This window comes from Anastrepha obliqua, chromosome 2 (genome assembly GCF_027943255.1).
Source record: "Anastrepha obliqua isolate idAnaObli1 chromosome 2, idAnaObli1_1.0, whole genome shotgun sequence".
NCBI lineage: Eukaryota > Metazoa > Arthropoda > Insecta > Diptera > Tephritidae > Anastrepha > Anastrepha obliqua.
In genome coordinates, this window is record NC_072893.1 from 80,873,307 (window position 1) to 80,899,705 (window position 26,399).

The 26,399-nt window shown below is 40.1% G+C and overlaps 4 protein-coding genes across 4 annotated transcripts; 1 reads left to right on the forward strand and 3 right to left on the reverse strand.

Annotated features, from left to right (window-relative positions):
* Positions 1 to 10,620: 10,620 nt before the first annotated feature.
* LOC129238763 (mitochondrial amidoxime reducing component 2-like) lies at positions 10,621 to 11,925 on the forward strand. Its single transcript, XM_054873938.1, has 3 exons — positions 10,621 to 11,201; positions 11,269 to 11,567; positions 11,627 to 11,925. The coding sequence occupies exons 1-3, from the start codon at positions 10,650 to 10,652 to the stop codon at positions 11,733 to 11,735; spliced, it is 960 nt and encodes a 319-aa protein (XP_054729913.1). The 5' UTR covers positions 10,621 to 10,649; the 3' UTR covers positions 11,736 to 11,925.
* A 6,291-nt stretch (positions 11,926 to 18,216) lies between these two features.
* LOC129238762 (mitochondrial amidoxime-reducing component 1-like) lies at positions 18,217 to 19,814 on the reverse strand. The gene is made up of 4 exons (XM_054873937.1): positions 19,483 to 19,814; positions 18,832 to 19,424; positions 18,483 to 18,769; positions 18,217 to 18,424 (listed from the first exon to the last, which is right to left on the reverse strand). The coding sequence occupies exons 1-4, from the start codon at positions 19,487 to 19,489 to the stop codon at positions 18,316 to 18,318; spliced, it is 996 nt and encodes a 331-aa protein (XP_054729912.1). The 5' UTR covers positions 19,490 to 19,814; the 3' UTR covers positions 18,217 to 18,315.
* A 299-nt stretch (positions 19,815 to 20,113) lies between these two features.
* LOC129238764 (mitochondrial amidoxime reducing component 2-like) lies at positions 20,114 to 21,535 on the reverse strand. The gene is made up of 4 exons (XM_054873939.1): positions 21,409 to 21,535; positions 20,716 to 21,314; positions 20,410 to 20,639; positions 20,114 to 20,340 (listed from the first exon to the last, which is right to left on the reverse strand). The coding sequence occupies exons 1-4, from the start codon at positions 21,413 to 21,415 to the stop codon at positions 20,247 to 20,249; spliced, it is 930 nt and encodes a 309-aa protein (XP_054729914.1). The 5' UTR covers positions 21,416 to 21,535; the 3' UTR covers positions 20,114 to 20,246.
* A 141-nt stretch (positions 21,536 to 21,676) lies between these two features.
* LOC129238767 (uncharacterized) lies at positions 21,677 to 23,624 on the reverse strand. Its single transcript, XM_054873943.1, has 4 exons — positions 23,314 to 23,624; positions 22,669 to 23,227; positions 22,328 to 22,584; positions 21,677 to 22,250 (listed from the first exon to the last, which is right to left on the reverse strand). The coding sequence occupies exons 2-4, from the start codon at positions 22,900 to 22,902 to the stop codon at positions 22,157 to 22,159; spliced, it is 585 nt and encodes a 194-aa protein (XP_054729918.1). The 5' UTR covers positions 22,903 to 23,227; positions 23,314 to 23,624; the 3' UTR covers positions 21,677 to 22,156.
* Between the last annotated feature and the right edge of the window lie 2,775 nt (positions 23,625 to 26,399).

Here is a 26,399-nt window from a genome sequence, read left to right on the forward strand (position 1 = left end):
TGCCTGGGAGGCGGCTCGGGCTCAAGCAGGTGTCTGCAGGGATGAGACCTGCGGTAACATCCGAGCAGGAACTGCTTGCTGAGCAATTTGTTGTGCTCCGCAACTGGGAGCATTTGTGCCTCGTTGTGAAGGTGTTGGATAGGTGACATCAGGAGGCACCCGGTCGCTGTCCGAATGGCGGTATTTTGACAGGTCTGTAGCTTAGTCCACTGCGAATCACTAGTTCCAGGCGACCAGACAGGCGCAGCATAGTTGAGAACCGGCCGGCCAATTGCCTTAAATGTCGAAAGCAACAGTTCTTTGTCTTTGCCCCAAGTGCTGCCGGCCAGCGATTTGAGGACCTTGTTGCGATTTTGGACCTTAGTGGCAATTGCGGTTGTATGCGCAGAGAAGGAGAGCAAGCTGTCAAAGGTTACACCCAAAATTTTGGGGTTATTCACAGTCGGAATTGGTGTGTCATCGACTTTTACCTTAAGGGGCAGCTTGACCTCCTTTGTCCAGGTGGTGAAAAGGGTCGCCGTGGACTTGGTGGGGGAAAGTTGTAGATTCCTCGCAGTGAAAAAGCGAGAAAGGTCGGTGAGGTAGTCGTTCACTTTGGAACACAGGCCATCGATGTCATTGCCCGACGCCATTATCGTGCAATCGTCAGCGTATGAGATCAGGGAAACTCCCGCTGGTGGTTGGGGGAGCTTCGAGATGTAGAAGTTAAAAAGCAAGGGTGAAAGGACACCACCCTTCGGTACGCCTTGCTTAATCTTCCTCTGCTTTGACATTTGATCTCGAAAAATCACTGACGAGTGCCGACCGCTCAGGTAGTTCGCGGACCACCTCTTCAGCCCTGGTGGGAGTGTCGACTGATAAATGTCATCTAGTAGCGTGGAATGGCTGACTGTATCGAAAGCCTTTTTCAAGTCCAACGCTACTAGGACAGTCCTCTCGCAGGGGCGGTTTTGGTTAAGTCCGCGATTTATCTGGGCGTTTATGGCGGTGAGTGCAGTGGTGGTGCTGTGCACTCGTCGGAAACCGTGCTGATGTGGGGCTGGGGCCAGGTGTTTCGTGAAGAGTGGGAGTAGGAGGGCTTCAAGTGTCTTCACTACTGGGGAAAGGAGAGTTATCGGCCGATAAGACTCCCCTTGGTTGGCGGGTTTCCCAGGTTTCAGTAGTGGGACCACTCTCCCTGCTTTCCACTTTTCAGGGATGATGAGAGTGGCCATAGACAGATTGAAAACCCTTGTGAGAAATCCTACTCCCAGGGGTCCCAGATGCTTCTGCATCAGCGCGTTTAAGCCGTCAGGGCCAATGGCTTTCGATGATTTCGAACTGTTGATGGCCCCCTGAACCTCATCACCGGAGAAAGTAAGTGGCGCACTGTTGTTCGTCAGTTTGTGCAGCCTTCTGGTAGCACGACGCTTGGTTCTGTCGCCCGGAGGATGCAATATAAAAAGCCGGCTAAAATAGCTCGCGCATCTCTTCGGGTCCGACGAAGTGCAACCGTTGAAGGTGATAGCCACCTTGTCGTTGTGCTTCGTCGGGTTTGACAGGGACCTAACGGTGGACCAGAGCTTACTCACCCCAGAAGTGAGGTTGCAGGTCTTCAGGTGCTCAACCCATTTAGTCCGCTTATGCTGGTTTACCAGTTGCCGGATCTCCAAATTGAGATCCCTTATGCGGGGATCCCCGGGATCGGCCTGGCGTAGGTGGTCACGCTCGTTTGCTAAACTGGCTGCTTCGGCTGGGAAATGAGGACGAATGTCCTTATAACTTCCAGCAGGAATGAAGCGAGCCGCAGCAGCTGTGAGCACCCTGCGGAATGCGCGTTCGCCTACGCGCACATCAGTGGGGATGGGAAGAGCGGCGAAGGTGTCCTCGGTAAATTCCGTGAAGCCGGCCCAATTAGCTTTTTTAAAGTTAAAATAGGACCGGTGATTCGCGGAAACGAAGTCGGCAGGTCTCTCGATCGAGACGATAATGGGCAAGTGGTCTGATGCAAGCGATAGCATAGGTCGCCACGTTATGCTATTTATCAGACCAGCGCTAGCAATTGTTAGGTCAGGCGAGCTGCTGCAATTGCCCACTACCCTGGTGGGGGCGTCGTCGTTTACTGTGCTGAATGTCGAGTCGTCTATCTGCTCTGCCAGTTGCTGTCCCCTACGATCATTTGGCAGGCTTGAATGCCAAAGATCGTGATGCGCATTGAAGTCACCTACAACCAATCGGTTTTCACCTCTGAGGAGCGCACCTATATCAGGGTGATATCCAGCCGGGCAGCAGGTGACAGGGGGTATATATATATTAAATATTTCGAGCTCGGAATCGCCTGACCGGACAGCTATGTCTTGACATTCTAAGGTGCTGTCCCTGCGGTCGATTCCTTCGTCGATAAGACGATACTGCACAGTGTGGTGGACTATAAACGCTAGGCCACCACCATTGTCTCGCTCGCGATCACGTCTGTGCACGTTATAGCCATCCCTGGTGATCAGAGATGACCTAGCGTGCAACTTTGTTTCTTGGACCGCAGCTATCTTGATACTGTGCCGGCTCATAAAGTCGACTATCTCGTCGACCTTACTCGTAAGTCCGTTGCAGTTTAGCTGGAGAAGCTTGAAGCTTCTCGGTGAGGTCAGTGTAATCCGGGGGGTGAGGGACGCGTGGTATTGTCTGCGTTGGGCCTGCTGCGCAATCCACTGTGGCTGTTGCGGCCTGATGGTGGTGGGCGGCCGTGCCTCCGAGGGCGGTTGTGGGTGCAGAGCTCTGCAGCAGGGGGCAACGTAGGCAGTTGTCCACTCACGGGTGGTGCGCAGGCCGGAACATCTCCGAAAATGGCACCAGCCATTGCAGGAATTGCACTGGACTGTTACCAGATTCCGAGGTATTACGGCCTGACACACGGAACAGACTGTGCGGGGGACCAGGAGCTGCTGGTTTGTCCCCGCACTGGGGTTGGAGCTGGAAGGAAGGGGAGGGGTTGAAGGGGAGTTGTGTTGCTCCGATAGGCTCCTCACCGTGGAGGTGTTTGTCGTGGTGGCGGTTGGTAGTGCCGGCCTATCAGGGGGTGTGTTAGCCGTGGAGGCATCAGACGCCTGCTGGCGGGAGCAACACGTGGCCACATACCGTGTGGACCACTCCCTATGTGACTTAAGACCCGAGCAGGTCTTAAGGTGGCTCCACCCGTTGCACTTGTTGCACCTAACCGAGGTGGAGTTCGGGTGAAGCCGTTTGTGGCAGACGCAGCAGTAGAATACTTCTGGCCCAGGGTTGGATTCGATTCCAGCTCTGAGGAGAAGTATTTGGAGCAGGATTGCTGCGGGAGTTTGCTCCTGTGACGTAAGGCGAGGGATGGTATGGGTTTCACTAGACAGGGCTAGTATACTGGGGCGGCAGCCCTTGGTCGGGAAAAACCCGAGTCATTCCGGTACGTAGAACCGGCTGCCATGGGAAAAAACTAGTGATTAGACTTAGTGCTTAGTGTTAGTTATTCACTTACAAATCTACCACACTCTTTCTTTTCGGTTAAAATTTATAGTAGCACAAACAGTTGAAAGCCAGTGCAGTGTGAAAATGAAGGGGGCTGACACCCCATCTTCAAACAGGTTTCGGCTTGACCCGGACATTGACCAACCTGGCAAACGCACGAGATCTGATGATTTCGCACCTCTCCCTCAACACAAATAGAATGATGATCACATTCGCGATATCTCGTGACTGACTGCAGTGGGACCAAAAGTTGATGAAGAAACTCGACCTCTTTCGTCATACAATGTGTTCGACAAAGGGCTTAAACACATATGCGTTCACTACTCTGAAGTGTCTGCACTAAGATCCGGAGATCTGCACATCAAAACTAAGGTAACAAATCCAGACACCATCAGATACAACACGATCACCAGACACAATAACATATCCACAGAAGAGAATAATATGGAAACATCCCCAAGTAGGGAATTAATACTACCTGAGTTAAACGACATCACATCTAATACATACTAAAAGACACCGTCGAAATATATAGAAAAAAACCGATTCATTCTTTTAATACCGTAAATGGATATGGATTTTGGCCTAAACCTCTCAATAATACAATGGAATATTCAGGGATTTATTAATAATAAATTTAATAAAAAATAATAAAACATCCACTAACCAACTTTTACATTAAGCCATAACCATACACGGACTAAACGACTTACATATTAAAAATATCTACAAAGAAACGGACGGAACTTAACACAACAGCTGCTGCAAGACTTACCACAAATAAACCCAGGACATCATACATATAGTCGCAGGGGACCTAAACGCTCAAAATACTCTTTGGGGATCTCAATACAACACAAGAAACGGAAATATGTGGGAGTCCTTTGCGCATGCTCGCAATCTAGTATTTTTAAATAATGGTGCAACAACACTCCTGAACACAAGGAACACACTTACTTCAGTAGATGTATCTATTGCTTCAAGTGATTTGGCAGGTTGCTTGTTCTGGAGCTGTCCATCCCAATCTATCGCAGGCGACCACTTCCCAATTTTTATACAGAATGGAAGCACCAAGATCGAGAAAAAAATCATATTGAGTTTCAAGGAAAACAAAGCAAACTGGGAACTTTGCAGAAACAAAACAGAACTTTTTGACAATCAATTTCTTAAATCGACATTATTCGACCAATAAGCTGCCTTACCAAAAAAGATAATTAGAAAATCTGCAAATGAATCCATGCCAACCAGCCGATGCCCGAAACAAACAAAACTCCCCAGTATGGTTTAACGAAGAAATTAACACCCTTATACGCGAAAAAAAAGAAAGTTTGGAAAAAAGTTAGGGAAAAAGAGATTCCAACAAGAAGTCTCAACTTCAAAAGATTGTGTGCACAGGTTAGAAGAGCTTGCAAAAAGGCAAAACAAGAAACGTAGAAATGCTTCGTAAATTCCTTAAGCCCAACGATAGGTACTAAAATATTATGGAGCAAAGTAAGGAAGATTAAATCCAATACCATATCCAGTTTTCCACCAATCTTTACAAACAGAACAATCGGAAGAGCTACCAATGTATCCAGAAAAGGTCACAGTTTGGTGCGGTTTATGAGCTGGAGGTATCATTGGACCGTACTTCTTCAAAGATGCTGCGAATCGTAACGTAACTGTGAATGGTGAGCGCTACCTTGAAATGATATCCAACTTTTTTTTGCCCAAAATGCAAGAGCTTGACTTGCATGACATGTGGTTTCAGCAAGACGGTGCCATATGCCACACAGCACTCGCAACAATGGACTTGTTGAGAGGCGAGTTCGGATCGTGCGATATATCGCCCTTAAATTATTTTTTGTAGGGCTATGTTAAAGCTCATGTCTATTCACACAAGCCTGCTTCAATTAACGCATTGGTAGACAACATTAAAGCATTTATATGTGAGATACCGGCCGAAACATTGGAAAGAGTATGCCAAAATTGGACTAAGCGGATGGACCATTTGAAGCGCAGTCGCAGTCAACATTTGCATGAAATAATCTTCAAACATTAAATTATATGGACTGTACTATCGATTTATATAAAAATTTCATGATTTTTTTTGAATTTTACGTGTGTTTTTTTGAAAAACTTTCCTATAGCTCTTATAAAATCACCCTTTATAAGCTGCTAGACAGCATGCATGAGCGTGTCCCGGAGCTAAGCGCGCTACAACGACTTTCAATGGCTACTCCGAAGTCGATCCGCAAAGCTGGTTGCAAAATCAATCACAACGGATTCGCATCCTCTACATAACGACTTTTGGAAACGCATAACTAGCCGAAACGCGGTCAGTCAAAGCTATAGAAACAGCTGCAGCATTGTGGCTATATCTAAATACCTACTGGATACGCATACGCCAATATCACCTAAACCACCAGACATATTTAGGACAAATAAAAACATTTCAATAGATATTTCACTAAATACTTTCCACAAAAATAACACCTCACGAGAAGCTTGCAACAAAATATTCCTAACATATAAAGCAAACTGTAAAGCTGATTTTTTTTATTATACCGATGGTTCTTTACTCGAAGAATCACCATCTTATGCTGTTGTAGAGCAACGGAAAGACGGAACCTTCCAAACAATTCATCAAGCTCTTCTTTCACCAAATACTGGTATTTTCAACGTCGAACTAGCACCAATTAATTTTGCTGTTCACCACGCTTCCAAAAACAAGAAACGGATCGTCACAGACTCGGGCAGCTTGAGTGTGTTAAAATCGCTAATAAATAGAAACAGTGAAGCGCACCGATATTTAATGGGAAAAACAAATAGACAGAACGAAATTTAACTAATATAGATACCAGGTCATATGGGAATAACAGGCAATGAGCTAGCGGACAAATCTGCGAAACAAACGTTTAACATCCCACTCACAGCGGAGACTGCTTGCTTAACCACAGTAATGACAAACTTCCATAGAGGGTATCTCAGAACATTAAGAGATAGCTTGTGGGAATCGTCAACCTGTTTCTTAAGGGCTTACAACCTCAAATACGAACGACCAAATTACCACAATGATCTCTCACGCGAAAAATGCAACACAATAGCCAAAACAAGAGTAGGTGTAAAGAAATTTATATCTGAACGCTACTACAGCCGCGTAACCCCACGAGAATGTAGGCGGTCTAATACACTCCTTAGCATAAAACATATTCTAAAGGACTGCCCCATATCGAGCTACATCAGTAATCTAACTACAACTCTAGACTGCAGCAAGGAAGTTACGATTAAGATACTAAGCGACGCCTTCAAAAAACACAATCTGCTGCACGAAATTTGAACACGCTTCCGAGGCAAAATGGTCCAGTAACCGAGCCTCCAAATTAATTTCTAAAGTATAAATTTAATAATAATAATAATAATAGAATACATATTCATACATGTTACAAAATTCTGTTACAAAGTGAAGTGCACATTATCTGTTACATAGAAACTCGAATTCTTTGTTTTTTAGTAGATAACTTGGTGCGATGGGTTCAGAAAAGAAAATTAAAGCGAAAACTTAAAAACTAAAACTGTTCCATTCAATTCTCTCTTTATTCATGAGTTGGAATGAAATAAAAATGCGTTAGGAGGTTGTAACAGAATAATGAAAGTCCGGTTGTTCCTATTGCTCGACGAGATTGGTGGTTGCCGACGCTGCTACTACTATCCCGTTTTGGTTGAGTCTAGTTGTTAATTAAGAATTATTATTAATAATCATCTCTTTATTAAAATTTCCATTATAATTACATGAATACTTCTCCTTGATAGCCGCGATTTTGATCGGGTTTAACAAAGCGCGCCAGTCTTTTCTTGCTGGGTCTAATCGGCGCCAGTTGGACACACCAAGTGAAGCTAAGTTTTTCTCCACTTGATATTTTCCACGCAGATGAGGTCTTCCTCTTCCTCTGCTTCGACCGGAACGTTTATATTCATTCGGACGGCATGAACCAGCCAACGAAGCAGCTCTTACAGCTCATTGTTCCGTTGCCTACGATACTGGCCATCAGCAACGCACAAAAGATTCAAAAATCTTTCGCAGAGTCCTTCTCTCAAACACTACAAGTGAAGCTTCATCAGATATTTTCAACGTCCAAGCTTCTGCGTCATACGTTAGGACAGCCATGATGAGAGGCTTACAGACTGTTAGTTTTATTCGTCAATAGAGGACTTTACTACGCAATCGCCTGCTTAGTCTAAAGTAGTACTTGTTGGTAAGAGAGATTCTCCATTAGATTTCAAGGCTGACACTGTTAAAGATGTTAATGCTGGTTCCTGGATAAACGAAGTCTCTTAGAACCTCGCAATCATAACTGTCAGCAGTGACGTGGGTGCCGATACGCGAGTGCATCGAGTATATTTGGTATCAAATGGCTTCGAGAGGTCCTTTCCATTTCTGCTGGTATTGAATAACGTCATTTTGCATTGCCGTATCAGTTTTGCAGTGATACAAAATTTAGGCTTTGCGGCATGTGGACAAATTCTTTCGGTGTTGTCGAATGCAGCTTCAAAATCGACAAAAAGATGGTGTGTGTCCATTCTACATTCATGGGTATTTTCCAAAACTTAGCGTATTGTGAATATATGGTCGATTGTGGATTTTCCAGTTCTAAAGCCACACTGATAAGGCCAAATTAAGGAGCTTTTTCATGACAGTAATACACTCGGAGGTTTGGGATTGTATGCCGGGGAGCGACCGCTATTCCAATAAACCTTTTCAATCAATTGATGTTTCCTTCCCCGGGGTTTCGAGCCTGCACACTTTCGAATGGTAGTTACGCACCAACCCATTCGGCTAAGGCGTCCACCATAGTAATCATTTGGACAACCAAAATTATGCGGTATGACATGGTTGTGAACGCCTAAAATTTGCATAAATGTGAACGAAACATATCAAAAAGATGCTGAAAATATGCATCTAAAAAAATAAATAGCCCAAGTTTTCTTGTGCAAATTAGTTTCTTGAGTTTTGTTCTAAAAAGTAAAATATTACTAATTCAAAGCGTATTTACTGACATTATTTTAGAATTTAATCTAAAAATTGTTGGTGAAAAATGTTTCATTTTCAAAAATAAATTATTGCTTGCTATTGCGAAATACTTTCTGAAATATGGAAAACACCTTTTTCAACTACGTTGGTAATTGGCGCAAACTAAAACGCAGAAATTTTAGTCACTAAATAATTTTCAATCAGATGAATTTAATTGCCGGATTCAATTTGGCTTGCTATAATTTTTCATATAGCAAAGTCCCTCTTTTTCTTAGAAACTGATTTTAGCTTGTTTGTCACAGCTGTTGCTCCTACTTTCAAAATTGATTCTGGCAAAAAATTGTAATTACTCGTGTAAAAATAAATAAAAGCAAAAAACAGTAATTTAAATTGTTTTAATGCTAATCTGGCCTTGGACACACGAAATAAATATACGAGAGGCTCAAATCGAAACTAAATATTTGTTGACCACTAAAATAGTTACATAAAATTAATTGTAGTTGCTGAAGCTTATTGTTGCGCAATAAATCCGGAGCTACTTTAATCGCACCTTCACAGTTAAGAGAGTGAATAATTTGACTGATGATCTTAAAGCTTGACGCCATGCCTCACATAGAGTTATTATTGAGGGTGGAGCGAGGTAGATCTGGAGCAGATTCCTTAAGGGGACAGATACCTAAAAAAATTTCGAAAAAAAATTATTATTTTTTCATAAATTATTGATATAATCCTTTAAGAATATGTCAAAAAATTTTTAGAACGTAAATTTACGTATTCCTTATATTATAGATTCTCAACCGTGACGATTATATTCTTTGCGTTCGAGCGCTGGGAGAGGTATATTTACGTTGCCGACTTTTTACCTGTCTCTTGAATCTCTTCACCTTTCTACCTGTCTCGCTCAAAATACCTACATTCGGGGTCAAAAATTATTGAAATGGTTCCATACATTGCTGCTGGATTATTTAATGAAGGATATACATCGATTTTAGAAACAATGAACTCCTCAAATTTAATAATGGGCAGACAATGTAATGTGTGATTCAAGGAAATCGGCTCAGCTCATTAGCTACTAAAGAAGCTCGTAAAGCACGTCAACAGCAACTAATTGAACATAATGAGTTTGCCAGGCTTCAGAAGGACAATTATATGGCGCTGAAATTGCTGATTAATCGTTAAGTCACAAAAATCATTGAATTTTCATGTATTCAAACTTTAGACGCGTTTTCCTCAAAACCATATTTTTCGAATTGACGTACACGATAACTCGAAAAGTTATTGACCGATCTCCCTAAAATTTTGCACACATCTTTTTTATGATATTACTTTCTATGTGAGTTAACAAGTTTCCGAAAATTTTTCGAAAAATAATTTTTTCGAGGCCAAAATAGTAGGAAAGCTCCCCCCAAAATTCATTTTTGTTTTTGAAGCGAGTTTTTTTTCTATTTGCTTTTAATTCATATAGAAATTATGACATTAATAAACAAAAAACTGTTTAGTTTTTTGTATTCAGGTCACTGACGCCGATGCTACAATGCCCGCCGATTGAGAAGCCTCGTTGCGACCTTTCTGGAAGAATTGAGTGTACATCCGCCATTTCAAATGATTAAAATTAAAAAAAGATTTTATATTATATTATTTTAGTGTATAAATAAACTGTATGCCAATTTTGAAAAAAAATATATTGGCTTCTTCATTTTAAATAATTTTAATGAAAATCAGGGAAAGTATATCCGTTTACAGGTATCTGCCCCCTTAAATACAGTTTCCTTACATTTGAAATAAAACGGCTAACCAAAAGAAACTGATCTCCTATTTTTTCACAAATTCGATGAAGTCCATCAGCAACCAAAGTTGAGTTTACTTCCAGATGGAAGAGAAACGACTTGACTTACCTGTTACAAAAATTATCTATGTATGTATGCATGAAAGTGCATAATACAATATTTATTTTAGTTTTGTAAAACTTATAGTTGAGAGAGTTTTATTTTGATATTACGACCCCCTCATTAAAATTTCTATGAACGCACATACAATTGACTAAGCAGAGACTAGTGCCTTATCAGCTATACACATCGACATCCACGCTCGTGCGATAATTAACCTCTTCATATATAGTAAAAATAAATATAACGAGTATATTCTTAAATTTAGTATAGAAATGCATTCCGTAGCGGTTAACACTTGGTTTGGCATTAGCATTGCGGCTTTGGTGAGCGGCGTTACTGTTTGGCTGGCATACCGCAAGCGATGTCGTAGTTGTAAACGACATCCCAATGCCGATGGATGGCAACATCTGGGTTCACTGAAAATCATAAATTTTTATCCTGTCAAAGGTGGTGCACCCTTACGCTTGGAACAAGTGGAATGTGCGGAATTCGGGTTGCATTTAAATGGTTTGTGGGAACGTTGCTTAGTTGCTTACGATGACTCCGGTGCTGTGGTGTTTGCTGGTTCCTATCCACGTACGCTGAGCATACGATCAGTGATCGTGAGAGAAAAAGTGTTGCGATTAGAGGCGCCGAATATGCCATCAATTATTATGGACTTGAATGAGTTATTGAGAGAGCCATATCAAGTGTTGGAAAAAGGAAACAAGCGTTTAGTTGAATGTCGGGTCGAACATCATGAGTGGCTATCGCGTGCCGTACTGCAGCGTGAGAGCGGCTTGAAGTTTTATGTCAAATTGAAGGCTTCAAAAGGGAAAGTAGGGGTGAGATTGTGTCACGAATTCGTTAAAAAAGGTGAATTATTAAATTACTTTTGCATATAAATTTTAGGATTTTTTCCCCGTTATGGTAATGCATGAACGTTCAGTATATGATTTGAATAAACGTCTGAGTGGGCAAAACAAACCAGTGGATTGTCAACAGTTTCGTGGTAATCTAGTTGTTGACAGTAATACAGATGTACAACCTTATAATGAGGATAATTGGATGTGGCTGAAAATAGGCAACGATGCAGAATGCTCGACGATCATGAGTTATAATTCCGATTGCTTGCGCTGTATTCTGATTAACGTAAATGTGGAGGATTACACCAGAAATCCTGATTTTGAACCTCTTCGAACATTAAAGAAGTAAATAGCGCTATAAAGAGTACCAGGTGAAATAAGTTGACCTCTATTTTATTTTGCAGATATCGCCTACGTCAAAGTACCAAAGAACCGTCTATGGGAGTTTATTTTAATGTTTATAAGTGTGGCCTTTTAAAAATAGGCGATCCAATTTATGTTCAATATATATAGATATAAGAAATGTACAATTAAGGTAAGCAATGCAGAAAAATATGTTTTTGTAGAAAACAAGAACTTGAGGTGATCAGTTGTAGTTGTAGTTATATTTAGATTTTAACAATGTACGTATGTATGAGCATGTATTATAATATTGTGTAATATATATTTAAAATGTTATAAATATTAGTTGTGTTCGATGAAAAAAAAATGGCCACACTAGTCATCAATTAAATTGTAAAATAGTGAAAATCATCAAATTATTGTAAAATAGTGAAGCAATACGTAGCACAAGAGTACGATGATTTCGTTTTTTCACAGAATGTAGAATATGCCAATCTACCTACTTTTGATGCAGCATGGGCTACATCCGCCCATACAATATTTACTATACAGACCTGTAGCCCAGTGTTTAAAAATGAGCAAACATGAAAGCTTGGAGCCCCAATAAAAAAAAAGACGAAACTCAATAACGCTTTGACTGGTCGGAATATACTTTAGTGCCCATAGTTTTGAGCCGTCTCCAAACGGCAGATGGCTTTTTATGACGAGCTTTTTCATGGCAGAAATACACTTGGTGGCTTGCAATTGCCTACCAAGGGGCGACCGCTGTTAGAAAAACTTTCTATCATTTGGTGTTTAGTGCCTGGAGATTCGAATCCGGTCACTACCAAATGGTCCAACCCATTCGACTACGGCGGCAAATGAGTTTTAACATACAATGCATATACTCGTAGTTATTTGCATTGAACTAGATGATATTTTAAAAAGCAAGAATTTTCCATGGTCAGTGAGACGCAGGTCCATTCTGCTGAGGCCCTACGAAATTCGTAACACGTTCGCCGTCAATTAAGAGATATCGGCATATTATTCATATATGTATGTAGGTAGGCGGCCGCCGTGGCCGAATTCAGAGAGTGAGCGTCGGTTCGAATCTCGGTGAAAGATCAAAAAATGAAGAAAAAGTTTTTTCTAATAGCGGTCGCCCCTCGGCAGGCAATGGCAAACCTCCGAGTGTTGTTGTTGTTGTTGTTGAGGTGGTTGAGCATTTCTGAGCTGAATATGCTCCTAATTAGTGACCAGCACCGTTTTACTACCACTGTCTCGTGTGATGATGATGTTTTTTTTTTTTTTTCAAGTCAGATCCATTTAGTGAGGTCCAAGTATAGCAGCAAATCCTTTATCTCGATGTCTGAGATCTCCTTAATTTGCTGTAGGAAAGGCTTACCGAAGGATCGGAGTCGTGCCCTGGCTAGTCCCGGACATTCACATAAATAGTGGAAAAGACTTTCCTTCGCCCCTTCCGCTTGACAGCTTCTACAGATAGGATTGAAGGGTAGATTGAGTCTAGCTGCATGATCCCCTACTTTCCAATGTCCTGTAAGGGTTGCAGTGATGCGTGAAATGTTTGGCCGAGAACATCCTAGCAGGTCATTCGTCCTTTGGATTTTGTATGACGGCCATGTGTTTTTTGTTGTAATACATGTAGGTATTTGCTTCCATCTTCTTTCGGCTAAAGCATGATAGTGTGAAGCAATGGATGCTTTTAGTGTGTTCAGTGGGGTGGAGACTGCCACCGCCTCTGCTATGTCTAGTGTCGAGCCCTTTCTTGCTAGCTTATCCGCTATCTCATTGCCCCGTATGTTCCTATGACCGGGAACCCATATCAGGGTAATTTCAAGCCAATGGCTTAGCAGTTTCAGCTCCTCTCTACACTGTAAGACCAGTTTGGATGAAATGTAGTTGGAGTCTAAGGCCTTAATAGCTGCTTGACTGTCTGAGAAGATAGCTACTCTTGCACCAACTTCCTTGTAGAGTTCTAGGGATTTGCATGCTTCTCTGATAGCTAACAGTTCTGCCTGGAACACGCTGGCATAATCAGGAAGACGAATTGATTGCGATAGGTTGAGTGGCTCCGAATGGAAGCCAGCTCCCACACCACAGTTCATCTTAGAACCATCGGTATAAATTTCGATGTCGTATCTTCCAATCACCTCTCCTTTGCTCCACTCGGCTCTCGGTGGAAAACGTACCGTAAAGCCTTTCTTGAAGTTTAGGTCGGGGATTGTGTAGTCTGATCCGTTTTTGAGCAGCGGGGGTCCCTGTAGGAGGATCTTACTGTGACCGTACGACCTTGTTGTCCAGCTTCCTATGTCTCTGAGTCTCACCGCGCTGCAAGTAGCTATTGTTTTAATGTGTAAATCTAATGGCAATAGATGTGTTAGTACATTGAGCGCTTCAGTAGGACTGGTGCTAAGCGCTCCTGTAGTTAAGATGCACGCTGTTCTTTGTATCTTGTTCAGCTTAGTTTTGTTGTATTTGCTTTCTGTTGCAGGCCACCAAACCAGTGCCGCATATGTTAGTATTGGCCTTACAATGGCTGTGCAGGACCAGTTGGATAATTTTGGTTGGAGAACCCATTTTTTTCTCCTAATTAGTGACCAGCACCGTTTTACTACCACTGTCTCGTGTGATGATGATGTTTTTTTTTTTTTTTCAAGTCAGATCCATTTAGTGAGGTCCAAGTATAGCAGCAAATCCTTTATCTCGATGTCTGAGATCTCCTTAATTTGCTGTAGGAAAGGCTTACCGAAGGATCGGAGTCGTGCCCTGGCTAGTCCCGGACATTCACATAAATAGTGGAAAAGACTTTCCTTCGCCCCTTCCGCTTGACAGCTTCTACAGATAGGATTGAAGGGTAGATTGAGTCTAGCTGCATGATCCCCTACTTTCCAATGTCCTGTAAGGGTTGCAGTGATGCGTGAAATGTTTGGCCGAGAACATCCTAGCAGGTCATTCGTCCTTTGGATTTTGTATGACGGCCATGTGTTTTTTGTTGTAATACATGTAGGTATTTGCTTCCATCTTCTTTCGGCTAAAGCATGATAGTGTGAAGCAATGGATGCTTTTAGTGTGTTCAGTGGGGTGGAGACTGCCACCGCCTCTGCTATGTCTAGTGTCGAGCCCTTTCTTGCTAGCTTATCCGCTATCTCATTGCCCCGTATGTTCCTATGACCGGGAACCCATATCAGGGTAATTTCAAGCCAATGGCTTAGCAGTTTCAGCTCCTCTCTACACTGTAAGACCAGTTTGGATGAAATGTAGTTGGAGTCTAAGGCCTTAATAGCTGCTTGACTGTCTGAGAAGATAGCTACTCTTGCACCAACTTCCTTGTAGAGTTCTAGGGATTTGCATGCTTCTCTGATAGCTAACAGTTCTGCCTGGAACACGCTGGCATAATCAGGAAGACGAATTGATTGCGATAGGTTGAGTGGCTCCGAATGGAAGCCAGCTCCCACACCACAGTTCATCTTAGAACCATCGGTATAAATTTCGATGTCGTATCTTCCAATCACCTCTCCTTTGCTCCACTCGGCTCTCGGTGGAAAACGTACCGTAAAGCCTTTCTTGAAGTTTAGGTCGGGGATTGTGTAGTCTGATCCGTTTTTGAGCAGCGGGGGTCCCTGTAGGAGGATCTTACTGTGACCGTACGACCTTGTTGTCCAGCTTCCTATGTCTCTGAGTCTCACCGCGCTGCAAGTAGCTATTGTTTTAATGTGTAAATCTAATGGCAATAGATGTGTTAGTACATTGAGCGCTTCAGTAGGACTGGTGCTAAGCGCTCCTGTAGTTAAGATGCACGCTGTTCTTTGTATCTTGTTCAGCTTAGTTTTGTTGTATTTCCTTTCTGTTGCAGGCCACCAAACCAGTGCCGCATATGTTAGTATTGGCCTTACAATGGCTGTGCAGGACCAGTTGGATAATTTTGGTTGGAGACCCCATTTTTTTCCCAACATTCTCTTACACGTGTAAAGTGCTATATTTGCTTTCTTTACACTGTACTCTACGTTGGACTTCCAGCTGAGTTTGGGGTCCAGGATAACCCCTAGGTATATTATTTTGCCTATTTGGTTAGCGTGAGGCTGACGCCGTTTAGTTTTGGGAGATTAAAGTTTGGCACCTTGGTTTTCTTGGTGAATAGCATCAGTTCAGTTTTTCTCGGGTTTACACTTAAACCACAGTCCGTGTATTTCTTCCATGAAAAAGCTCCTCATAGAAAACATCTGCCGTTCGGAGTCGGCTTGAAACTGTAGGTCCCTCCATTTGTGGAACAACATCAAGGCACACACCACAAATAGGAGGAGGAGCTCGGCCAAACACCCAAAAAGGGTGTACGCGCCAATTATATATATAATATATATATAGTTAGATTTAAAATAAGGTTAACGGAGTCGGAATAAGGTGCTAAAACTTTTTTAAATTTATTTTAATAGGACTATGAATAAGTTCGTGCGGTTTTTTTCGAAATTTGAATTTCGGATCATTCCCATGGCTTTTAAACGTTTGGAAATGGTTGATTGATCAACTCCCAAAGTTTTTGCAACCTCTTCTTGCGTTTGAGCCGGATCTTGATCGAGCAATTCCTCCAATTCGGTATCCATGAACTTTGGCGGCGCACCCTCGCGTTCTTCGTCTTCCAAGCCAAAATCACCACTTTTAAAGCGTGCAAACCACTTCTGGCACGTTCGCTCAGCTAGAGCATGCTCACCATAAACTTCCACCAAGATACGATGACTTTCGGCTGCTTTTTTCTTCATATTAAAAAATTCCCCGCAAAAACACATTATTTGGCACGAAATTCGACATTTTCAAGTGTGGTAAAAATATTGTTGTTTACGCTTCAAATAAAAAACTTATACTGACGGATTTTTTAAATGAACGCATAATAGCTATACCTGATCGACTTAAATTAGGATTTTTTAAATGAACGCATAATAGCTATACCTGATCGACTTAAAGGCGTTTTTCTGAAATTTGTTATTTATTCTACAGGATTCAACGTTGTGAAAATTTGCAACTCACCAAGTGTTACTCGCAATTTTTTTATTTGCAAATACTTTAATAATTATTAGCTTTATAATAAAAAATTAGACTTTTTTTTTGAAATTTGGTAAACAATTTTTTTGTAAAGAAAATTTAGGAAAATATTGTTCTATAGCATTTGATTGATTTTGATATGAACATTTTATTTGATTATGATATCTAAATATACTGAATAAACTAATACTAATTGAACCGAAGAACTTAAAAATGGGTAAGGGTATTGATTCTTATCCTAGATGGTTCTGGATTTAGTCTCAACTTGTATATTTCAATATCGTTTTAGATGCTCATTCGTGCACTCCCAAAAAGTAAAATAAGGTTTTTTGCTGAACTCAGGTTCCATAGCCAACCAAATAAGCAGTGATGAAGTTATAGTCGTCTAGCGCCCGTTGGAGCGGCAAAGACAATCCATTACTTCACGAAGGAGAGGGCATTCTAAGTAAATAAAATGTTCAGATGTTTCCTTGTTGCTTTTATCTCAGATTTATGATGCTATCCTAAGTGAATTTCACCGACCATCTTTCGTTTGCCTTTACTGACGTCAGAGAGGGTAGGAGTTTAACCTGCTATAGTATCCAGAACGTAATTGTGCCAAGGTTACGCGGGACTCTCGGTGGAGCTGGAGCTCTTCGTCTGCAATGGGTGGGGGTTGGACTCCGATAACGGCATTCGGGGGTCGCAAGCTTAAGAAAGTGGTAAGTTTCTCCAAATGAATGCCGTTTATTGTCTCTTTTTACACTGTTTGGTCCAGTAATTGTCGCAAATGTTTAGCTGCGGTTTAATGGTCGCTTGGTTATTTCAGAAAATAGTGGCTGATTTCAGATGGAGAGGGTGGCCCTCTGATTGCTGCAAGCTCAGCTTGAAAACAATGCAGTGGTATGGCAGTCGGAAGCTTAACTTAAGTGAGAGCTCTTGTGTGTGTATCCCCACTGTACCCTACTTTGGATTTAATCTTGACTTGTCGCGACGGTGTTAATAACTTAGTCTTACTATTACGTTTTTTTATTAGAAAATTTGTTTATCTATTTTAATCTTTCAGTATTTATTAAATAACATGCGTTTCGTTAATATAACCTTTTATCCGTCTTAATGTTTTATATTACTTGGTAATTCATTAAATAGTTTTCGATCTTTGTTTATTGAATGACTTAATTAGTTTTATAGAGATTATCTATGAAATCGTCCTTATTCCTTAGACCGTAAGATTGCAGATCTTCTATATACAATTTTGTTTGTTCAGTACTTTGATAACCAATTGTACATAATTTTAAATACAAAAGGTAATAAATTCATGTTCTTTCAAGCATATTTGAGATTGGGCTATGTCTAATACAAAATAAAGTTCAAAACATTTATTTGATTTGCAGTTTTTTAACTCAGTGAGTAATGAACCAAACTCTCCTCCGAGCTACCTCTGACTAAGTGAACTAATAAGGTTTTAATCCCCAATTTTACCTATTGCTTGATCTACACTGTTCTTCAAGGTGGTGTTGGTAGGCCGACAAAACGTTACGAATGGCATTGAATATATTTCTTCTTCCAACCAGTATTATTTTTATTTTAGCTATTTATAGAATTATTATAATCATTATGTAGATAGTTACAATAAATAAAAATATTTTTCACAGTTCCACTTAATTTTCTTGTTGGATCTTAAGAGAAGTATTTGTGTATTACATATTCTTGTTTACTATAGCTGCATAAAATCTCTTTACTTATCCTCAACATAGATAACTGCACCCTTCTTGATTGAACCCGCGGCGCGTAAGCCCAAGTGAATGCCAAGTGCTGGACTAGCATAGCCTTTGAATAGACGATACCTCAAAATAAAAAAAGAAATCAGTAACAATGGTTTACTAAATTATATTCGAAACCCACTTCTTTAATGTATTGAACGGTTCACCATCGGGATCACGCTTTGCTGTCTTTACATCTATATTAGGGAATATACAACGAGTACACGGTGCCACTACACGAAAAACTACATCATCACCAATCTTCACCCACTTCCAGTTATCTTCAGCATAAGGCTCGGGAAAGTCCATTTTCAGGTGGAAGTTGCCACGAAATTGCAACGGATCTAGCGATCGTGGTAAGCGAGTGCTTAGTTCCTCAATTGATGATAAATTAAGTAGCATATAGCTAGTGGCGTCATTGAAGGTTCCCTTTATTTATATACATATTTGCTACAATAAAAATGCAATTATTAAGGAATTTTTCAACTCACACGATCCTCTTTCAAAATATATGGCTGCCGAACCATGCGGGAATTAATTGCCTTAACTGGTTTCTCCAATGGATAGTGAACCAGCCTTATGCCACTATCTTTATTTAGAATATACTGGGATAACCATTTGTCATATTTAGCTCCAACTAGGTACACATTTACTGATGTGCTCCACACCTTCGTTTCGATTTGTTCGCCTTCTGATTTTAAAGTGCTCAGTTGCAATTTGATTGAGTTCATACCAGGGGCACTGATCTGTAATACCTGCGATTCCACCAATTCTGTGGCAATCAGCACCATATGAGGATAAACACGCGCGGTGATCATTTCATTTGAATGGTTGATCACCATTAGTGCACGATCGCGACAACCATTGAATTTTAAGCCAAGTATATCGCAATCGACTTCAGTGTTGGCATCAAGATTTAATGGCCCACAAGATTTTATGGGAAATATATTGATTTGGTCCAACGTGCCAATACGACGCCATTTTTTAGGCATTGACATACGATTCTTCCATTGCCGGTAGCACCAGTAAACGAGTGTTACACCAACACCGATGGCTACACTGTAGGTAACTGCGCTGGGCGCTCCTGAGATAGTGCGTACATATATATTTATGTTTTAATAATGAAAAAAAGGCACACTTACTTAACATTATGACAAGTATTTTAGATTACGTTTGTTATTGGACTTTTGTTAATTTTAACACACTGACTAGCCGCTAATGTGGACGATACGGCGACGATTGCTCACGGGCTAATGCCCTGCAACAAAAGTCATGCCCCGCTTGTCTATTATCTAAAAGTAAACTGGAAATTTGAGAGCATACAATTTTGCTAACTGGAATACGAGAGAAATTCATATACTCATAAGGGGGATTGCGAACTGGTGTAATAAATCACAATATGTGGATATGGAATCTACTTCTCTGCGTGCACTAATTTTTAAAGAGAGAGATATTTGTTTACAAGAATACTGGCAATAAAACGTTAGAAAAGATATGTATGTACATTGAATACCTGCCTGACCGGCTTTAAAACAAAAAACTAACTATGTATTAGTATACAACTAAAGTGAGAGTAAAAGAGCAATGGTGAAAGAGCATTGCAATATGATCAACGGTGCCGCGTTTACTCCGAAATAATGGAATACTTGGTAGATGCTCACACAAATAAAGCATGCGTTTTTCCGGCGCTTTCAGAAAAAAATTAAGCTGTGCAAAAGTTTCAAATTGTACCTGGGCGATATTAATTTTAACTTTTCTTCCAATGAGTATTAGTTTAATTATTTATAGAATCATTCTAATTATTATTTAGATCGTTTAAGAGATGTGTGTATACAATATGCAAATCTTTAAAAATGATGTAAGAAAAAATAAATATTCTTGGGCACTATCGCTGTATTAAACCTCTTCACTTATCCGGAACGTAGATCACTGCGCCCTTCTTGATAGTTCCTGCGGCGCGTAAGCCCAAGTAAACGATAAATGATGTACAAGGAAGGTCTCTGGAAAGGCGACATCCCAAAATGAAAAAAGAAGTAACAATTTTTTACTAAATTATGTTTGAAACCCACTTCCTTATCGCAATGTCCGGATCGTTATCTGCAATCACACGAAATATTACATTATCCCCAATCTTTATCCACTTCCAGGATTCTTCAGCAAAGGGTTCATGAACGTCCATTTTCAGGTGGAAACTGCCGTGAAACATCAACGGATCTACCGATTGTCCTAAGCGAGCGTTTATTTGCTCAATTGATGATAAATTTATTAGCACGAAGTTGATGGCGTCATTGAAGGTTCCCTTTTTTATTTTATTTTCATAAACCAAATATTTTCTAGAATAGAAATTCAATAATAAAGGCAATTTTTCAACTCACATCATCATCTTTCAAAATAGCTGGCTCTTGAGCCATGCCTGAATCAATTGGCTTAGCGCGTTCCTTTATTGGATAGTGGATCAGTCGTATGCCACTATCTTTATTTAGAAGAAACTTGGACAACCATTTGTCATATTTGTCTCCAACTAAGTACACTTTTATGTATATGCCCCGCGCCATCATTTCAAGTTGTTCTCTTTCTGTTTTTAAAGTGCTCACATCCAACGTAATCGTCTCCATACCAGGCGCACTCAATTCCAGCTGTGATCCCACCAATTTTGTGTTAATCAACACCGTACGTGGATAAGTTTCTTCGGTGATCATGTCGTTTGCATCGCTGACTATTACAAGTGCACGATCGCGACAACCATTTAATTTTAAGCCAAACATATCGCAATCGACCTCAGCATCGGCATCAAATTGTAGTGGTGCACCAAAGTTTAGGGGAAATATGTTGATTTGGTCTAAAGTGCCAATACGACGCCATTTTTTTGGCATTGAGCTACAATTCTTCCATTGCCGGTACCACCAGTAGCACCAGTAGCCAAGGGTTACACCAACACCGATAGCAACACTGAAGGTAAGTCTGCTGGGTGCTCCTGAGGTAGTATGTATAAGTACATATTTATGTGTCAATGTAGACATAAGAATATTTTTTAAAAACATATGGCTGCAATTAAGGTACACACTTACTTAACATTATGACAAGTATTTTAGATTACGTTGTTATTGGACTTTTATTAATTAAAAACAAAAAACACTGACTAGCCACTGGGGGACCCGATACGGCGACGATTGCTCACAGACTAATGCCCTGCAAAAAAAGTCAATCACCGTTTGTCTATTACCTGCAGTTGAAGGAAAGAAATGAAAATTTGCGAATTTTAAAAGGAGCTGCGAAGTGATACGATAAAGCAACCGTATGCCCAAGGAGTCTGCTTCTCTGCGTACATTAAGTTTTTAAAGAGAGCGATATTTGTTCATAAGAATACTGGCAATAAAACGTTAGATGAAATATGTACAATAACAGCTGCCTGACCGGCGAAAAAAAAAAGTAAATTTAATAAATAAAGCTAAAGTGAGAGTAAAAGAGCGAAGGCGACGAGTATTGCAATTTGATCAACGGTACCGGAATACTCGGCAGACGCCCACACAAATAAAGCAAGAGTTTTTCCAGCGTTACCAAAAAAAAAATATTCAGAAGCTGTGCAATGTTGCAATTTTAGTTGAACGATATTAAATTTAACTTCCAATGAGTATTATTTTTTATTTTAATTATTTATATAATCACTGTAATTATTATCTAGATCGTTCCTATCTTTCTTGCAGTTTAAGAGTTTGTTTCTTGAGTTAGTTTGTTATACTCGTACAATAAGCAAATCTTTTAAAATAATGTAATAAATATAAGTATTATTGTGTACTATCGCTGTATTAAATCTCTTCAGTTATCCGGAACGTAGATCACTGCGCCCTTCTCGATAGTTCCCACGGCGCGTAAGCCCAGGTAAACGACAAATGCTGTGCTAAGAAAGTTTCTGGAAAGGCGACATCCATAAATAAAAAAAACAAGAAGTCTGTAAGAAATTTTTAATAAATTGGTTGGGAAACAAACTTCTTTAACGTATTGGCGAGATCGCCATCGGGATTATGGTTTGCTGTCTTCTCATCTGTTATCACACGAAAAATTACTTTATCTCCAATTTTTACCCACTTCGAAAATTCCTCAGTAAAGGGGTGGTGAACGTCCATTTTCAGGTGGAAACTACCATAAAACATCAACGGATCTAGCGATCGTCGTAGGCGAGCGCTTATTTCCTCAGCTGATGATAAATTTGTAAGCATCAGGCAGATGGGGTCACTATTGGTACCCTTTTTACATTTTATTTACATAAACCAAATAATTGCTAGAATAAAAATTTAATAGTCAAGGCAATTTTTGCAACTCACACCAACCTTTTTCGAAATATAAGGCGGTCGAAGCATACGTGAATTAATTGGCTTAACAGGTCTCTTTATTGGATAATGGATCAGTCGTATGCCACTATCTTTATTTAGAAGAAACTTGGATAACCATTTGCCATATTCTGCACCAACAAAATACACCTTTGCTAATGAGGTTCGCACCATCAACCCGAATTGTTCGACTTCTGATTTAAAAATGCTCATATCCAACGTGATCGTCTCCATACCAGGCGCACACTTGTGTTAATCAACACCATAAGTGGATAAGTTTCTTCGGTGATCATCTCATTTGCATCGCTGACTATGACAAGTGCACGATCGCGACAACCATTTAATTTTAAGCCAAACATATCGCATTTGACCTCAGCGTCGGCATCAAATTTTAGTGGTGCACAATAGTTTATGGGAAATATGTTGATTTGGTCCAAAGTGCCAATACGACGCCATATCTCAGGCTTTGGTTTACGATTCTTCCATTGCCGGTAGCACCAGTGAACGAGTGTTATACTAACACCGATGGCGACACTGTAGGTAAGTGTGCTGGGCACTCCTGAGGAGGGGGTATGTACATATTTATGTTGGTATAAGAATATACATATGTGTAGAAATTTATGGTTGAAATTAAGGTACACTTACTTAACATTATGACAAGTATTTTACACTACGTTTGTTACGGGACCTTTGTTAATTTTACCACACTGGCTGTCCACTAGTGGGGGCGATACGGCGACGATTGTTCACAGACTAATGCTCTACAACAAAAGTCATACACCGTTTGTCTATCTGGAGTGGAAGAAAAAAAACTAAAATTTGCGATTTTCAAAAGGACTTTCGAAGTGAAGCAATAAAGCTACAGTATGTCTACGTTATCTACTTCTCTGCGTACATTAATAGAGATATTTGATTACAAGAATACTGGTAATAAAATGTGAGATTAAATATGTACATAAAACACCTGCCTGACCGGCGTTAAAAGAGAAAATAAATTTAATAAATAAACTTAAAGTGAGAGTACCATAAAAGAGCGAAGGCGACGAGTATTGCAATTTGATCAACGCTGCCGGTTTTATGTACACATTTCAGACAATTGCATATAATAAATTATGTATATGTATATATGTATATGTATCTTCATATGTATAATTATATATATTTATATGAATTTGTACAACTGTATGAACATTAAGGCCGTTCTTATTAATACATTTCTAAACTAAAAAAAATATATAAATAAAAGTAAAACGAAAAACCTAAAATAAACCTAAATATTTGGTTGAAGTAAAGAATACTCATGGTTTCACCAGAAAAATTCCGAAAATGAGGTTCGAGAGAATTTTTTATGCTGATTATAAAGGTACATGAAGTTATATAAAGGGTGGTTTTTAGCAGTTATCTTTTTAAACAGTTGGTTTAAACAGCTGACGCACGTTTCGTGTTTTGTTTCACTGTCAAACATCTTCAGTTTGGTCTATAATTTAACCATGAATCGTCTTACAAACGAACAACGCTTGCAAATCATTGAATTTTATTATAAAAATGCGTGTTCTGTTAATAAAGTTTAAAGTCGAAAAATTGTGTTCAGCGACGAAGTTCATTTTTGGATCAATGGGTACGTAAATAAGCAGAATTGTCGATTTTGGAGTGAAGATCAGCCAGAAGAATTGCAAGAGCTAACAATGTATCCAGTTTGGTGCGGTTTATGTGCTGGAGGTATCATTGGACCATACTTCTTCAAAGATGTTGCGAATCGTAACGTAACTGTGAATGGTGAGCGTTACCGTGAAATGATATCCAACTTTTTTTTGCCCAAAATGCAAGAGCTTGACTTGCATGACATGTGGTTTCAGCAAGACGGTGTCACATGCCACACAGCACCCGCAACAATGGACTTGTTGAGAGGCGAGTTCGGTGAACATTTTATTTCACGTTCGGGACCTGTCAATCTGTCAATTGGCCACCCAGATCGTGCGATATAACGCCTTTAGATTATTTTTTGTGGCGCTATGTTAAAGCTCATGTCTATTCAGACAAGCCTGCTTCAATTAAAGCATTTATATATGAGATACCGGCCGAAACATTGGAAAGCGTATGCCAAAATTGGTCTAAGCGGATGGACCATTTGAAGCGCAGTCGCAGTCAACATTTGCATGAAATAATCTTCAAACATTAAATTATATGGACTGTACTATCGATTTAAATAAAAATTTCATGCATTTTTCTGAATTTTACGTGTATTTTTTTGAGAAACTTTCCTATAGCTCTTAAAAATCATCCTATACAGGCACATACCAATTATTAGATTAGAAATATTGTTTAGTTCTTCAATAGGAATCTTATCCTAACCCTTGTTTGTTGCTTTATAACTGTTTACGGCGGCCACAGTAGCCGAATGGTTTGGTGCGTGACTACCATTCGGAACGTAGGTTCGAATCTCGGTGAAACACCAAAATGAAGAAAAAGTTTTAGCGGTCTAATAGCGGTCGCCCCTCAAATGGCAAACCTCCGAGTGTATTTCTGCCATGAAAAAGCTCCTCATAAAAATATCTGCCGTTCGGAGTTATATATATATATATGGTATATGCAGGGTCCGCCATATAACTTTACGGAATTAAAAATGCTATAAAAAAGAAACTACTCAATATTTTTCCACACTTTTTTTTTATTTTGAAGTACAATCCTTCCGGTTAATGATGGAACACCATTCATATGGCTGCGTCGGCTAGCGATGAACCATCCCATACGATCGGTCCAATTTTTCAACACATTTTCGATTGTATGCGGCTGTATTTCAGCTATGACATCGCGTATGTTGGTCTTCAGTGTATCAATTGTTGCTGGTTTGTTGGCATAACACTGGTCTTTGACGGCACCCCAAAGATAATAATCCAACGGCGTCAAATCGCAGCTCTGAGGCGGCCAAACAATATCAGAATTTCGGCTGATAATGCGATCTTCGAAGACAGTGCGCAAAAGATTGATCGTAGCATTCGCTGTGTGTTGAGAACGACGGTGAACTGATGTTCCTGGTGATTCACGAACACTCTCGGCCACAGCAGCAATATTTTCGGGTGTACGCACGGTTTGTGGTCGGTCACGCGTTGGTTTGTCAATAAGCAATCTAGTTTCTCTTACTTTTTTCGCAAAGTAACGCACATACGCTTCATTCGGTGCTTTTCTTCTTCCCATTGCCGTACGTAATTTTCGTACACATTCTGCAACATTACCATGATTTTCAAAGTAATGTCGCAATATTTCCCAGCGTTCTTTGAGCGTACACACAACCATTTTCGTTCAGCGGAAGAATAAAACTAATTTTCTGTCAAATCAGATGACAGCTAAGTGTTACCATTCTTCAAATAATACCTAATTGAAATCCGTAACGATAGATGGCGGGCCCTGTATAAGAGATTTTCCGTTCCAAAAATATTAATTATAACACAAATATCACTAATATGTATAATACCTTAACCGTGATATTCAAAAAAATCAAGAACAGTCCTGCACCAACTTACTAACAGATAAAGTTGAATATATTCAAAATGTACAGAAGTTCGACCTTCGAAATTCGAACTATTTCAGAATAAAATTCAAGAGAACCAAAGCGGCAACAAACTTGTTTTTCATAAAGGGTTTCAACTATTTAACACTATTTTAGCACGCACGGCGGCTGTTATATTCGAGTGGGTTTTCGCGATAATAGGTTCGGAGCCCTTAGCATACAA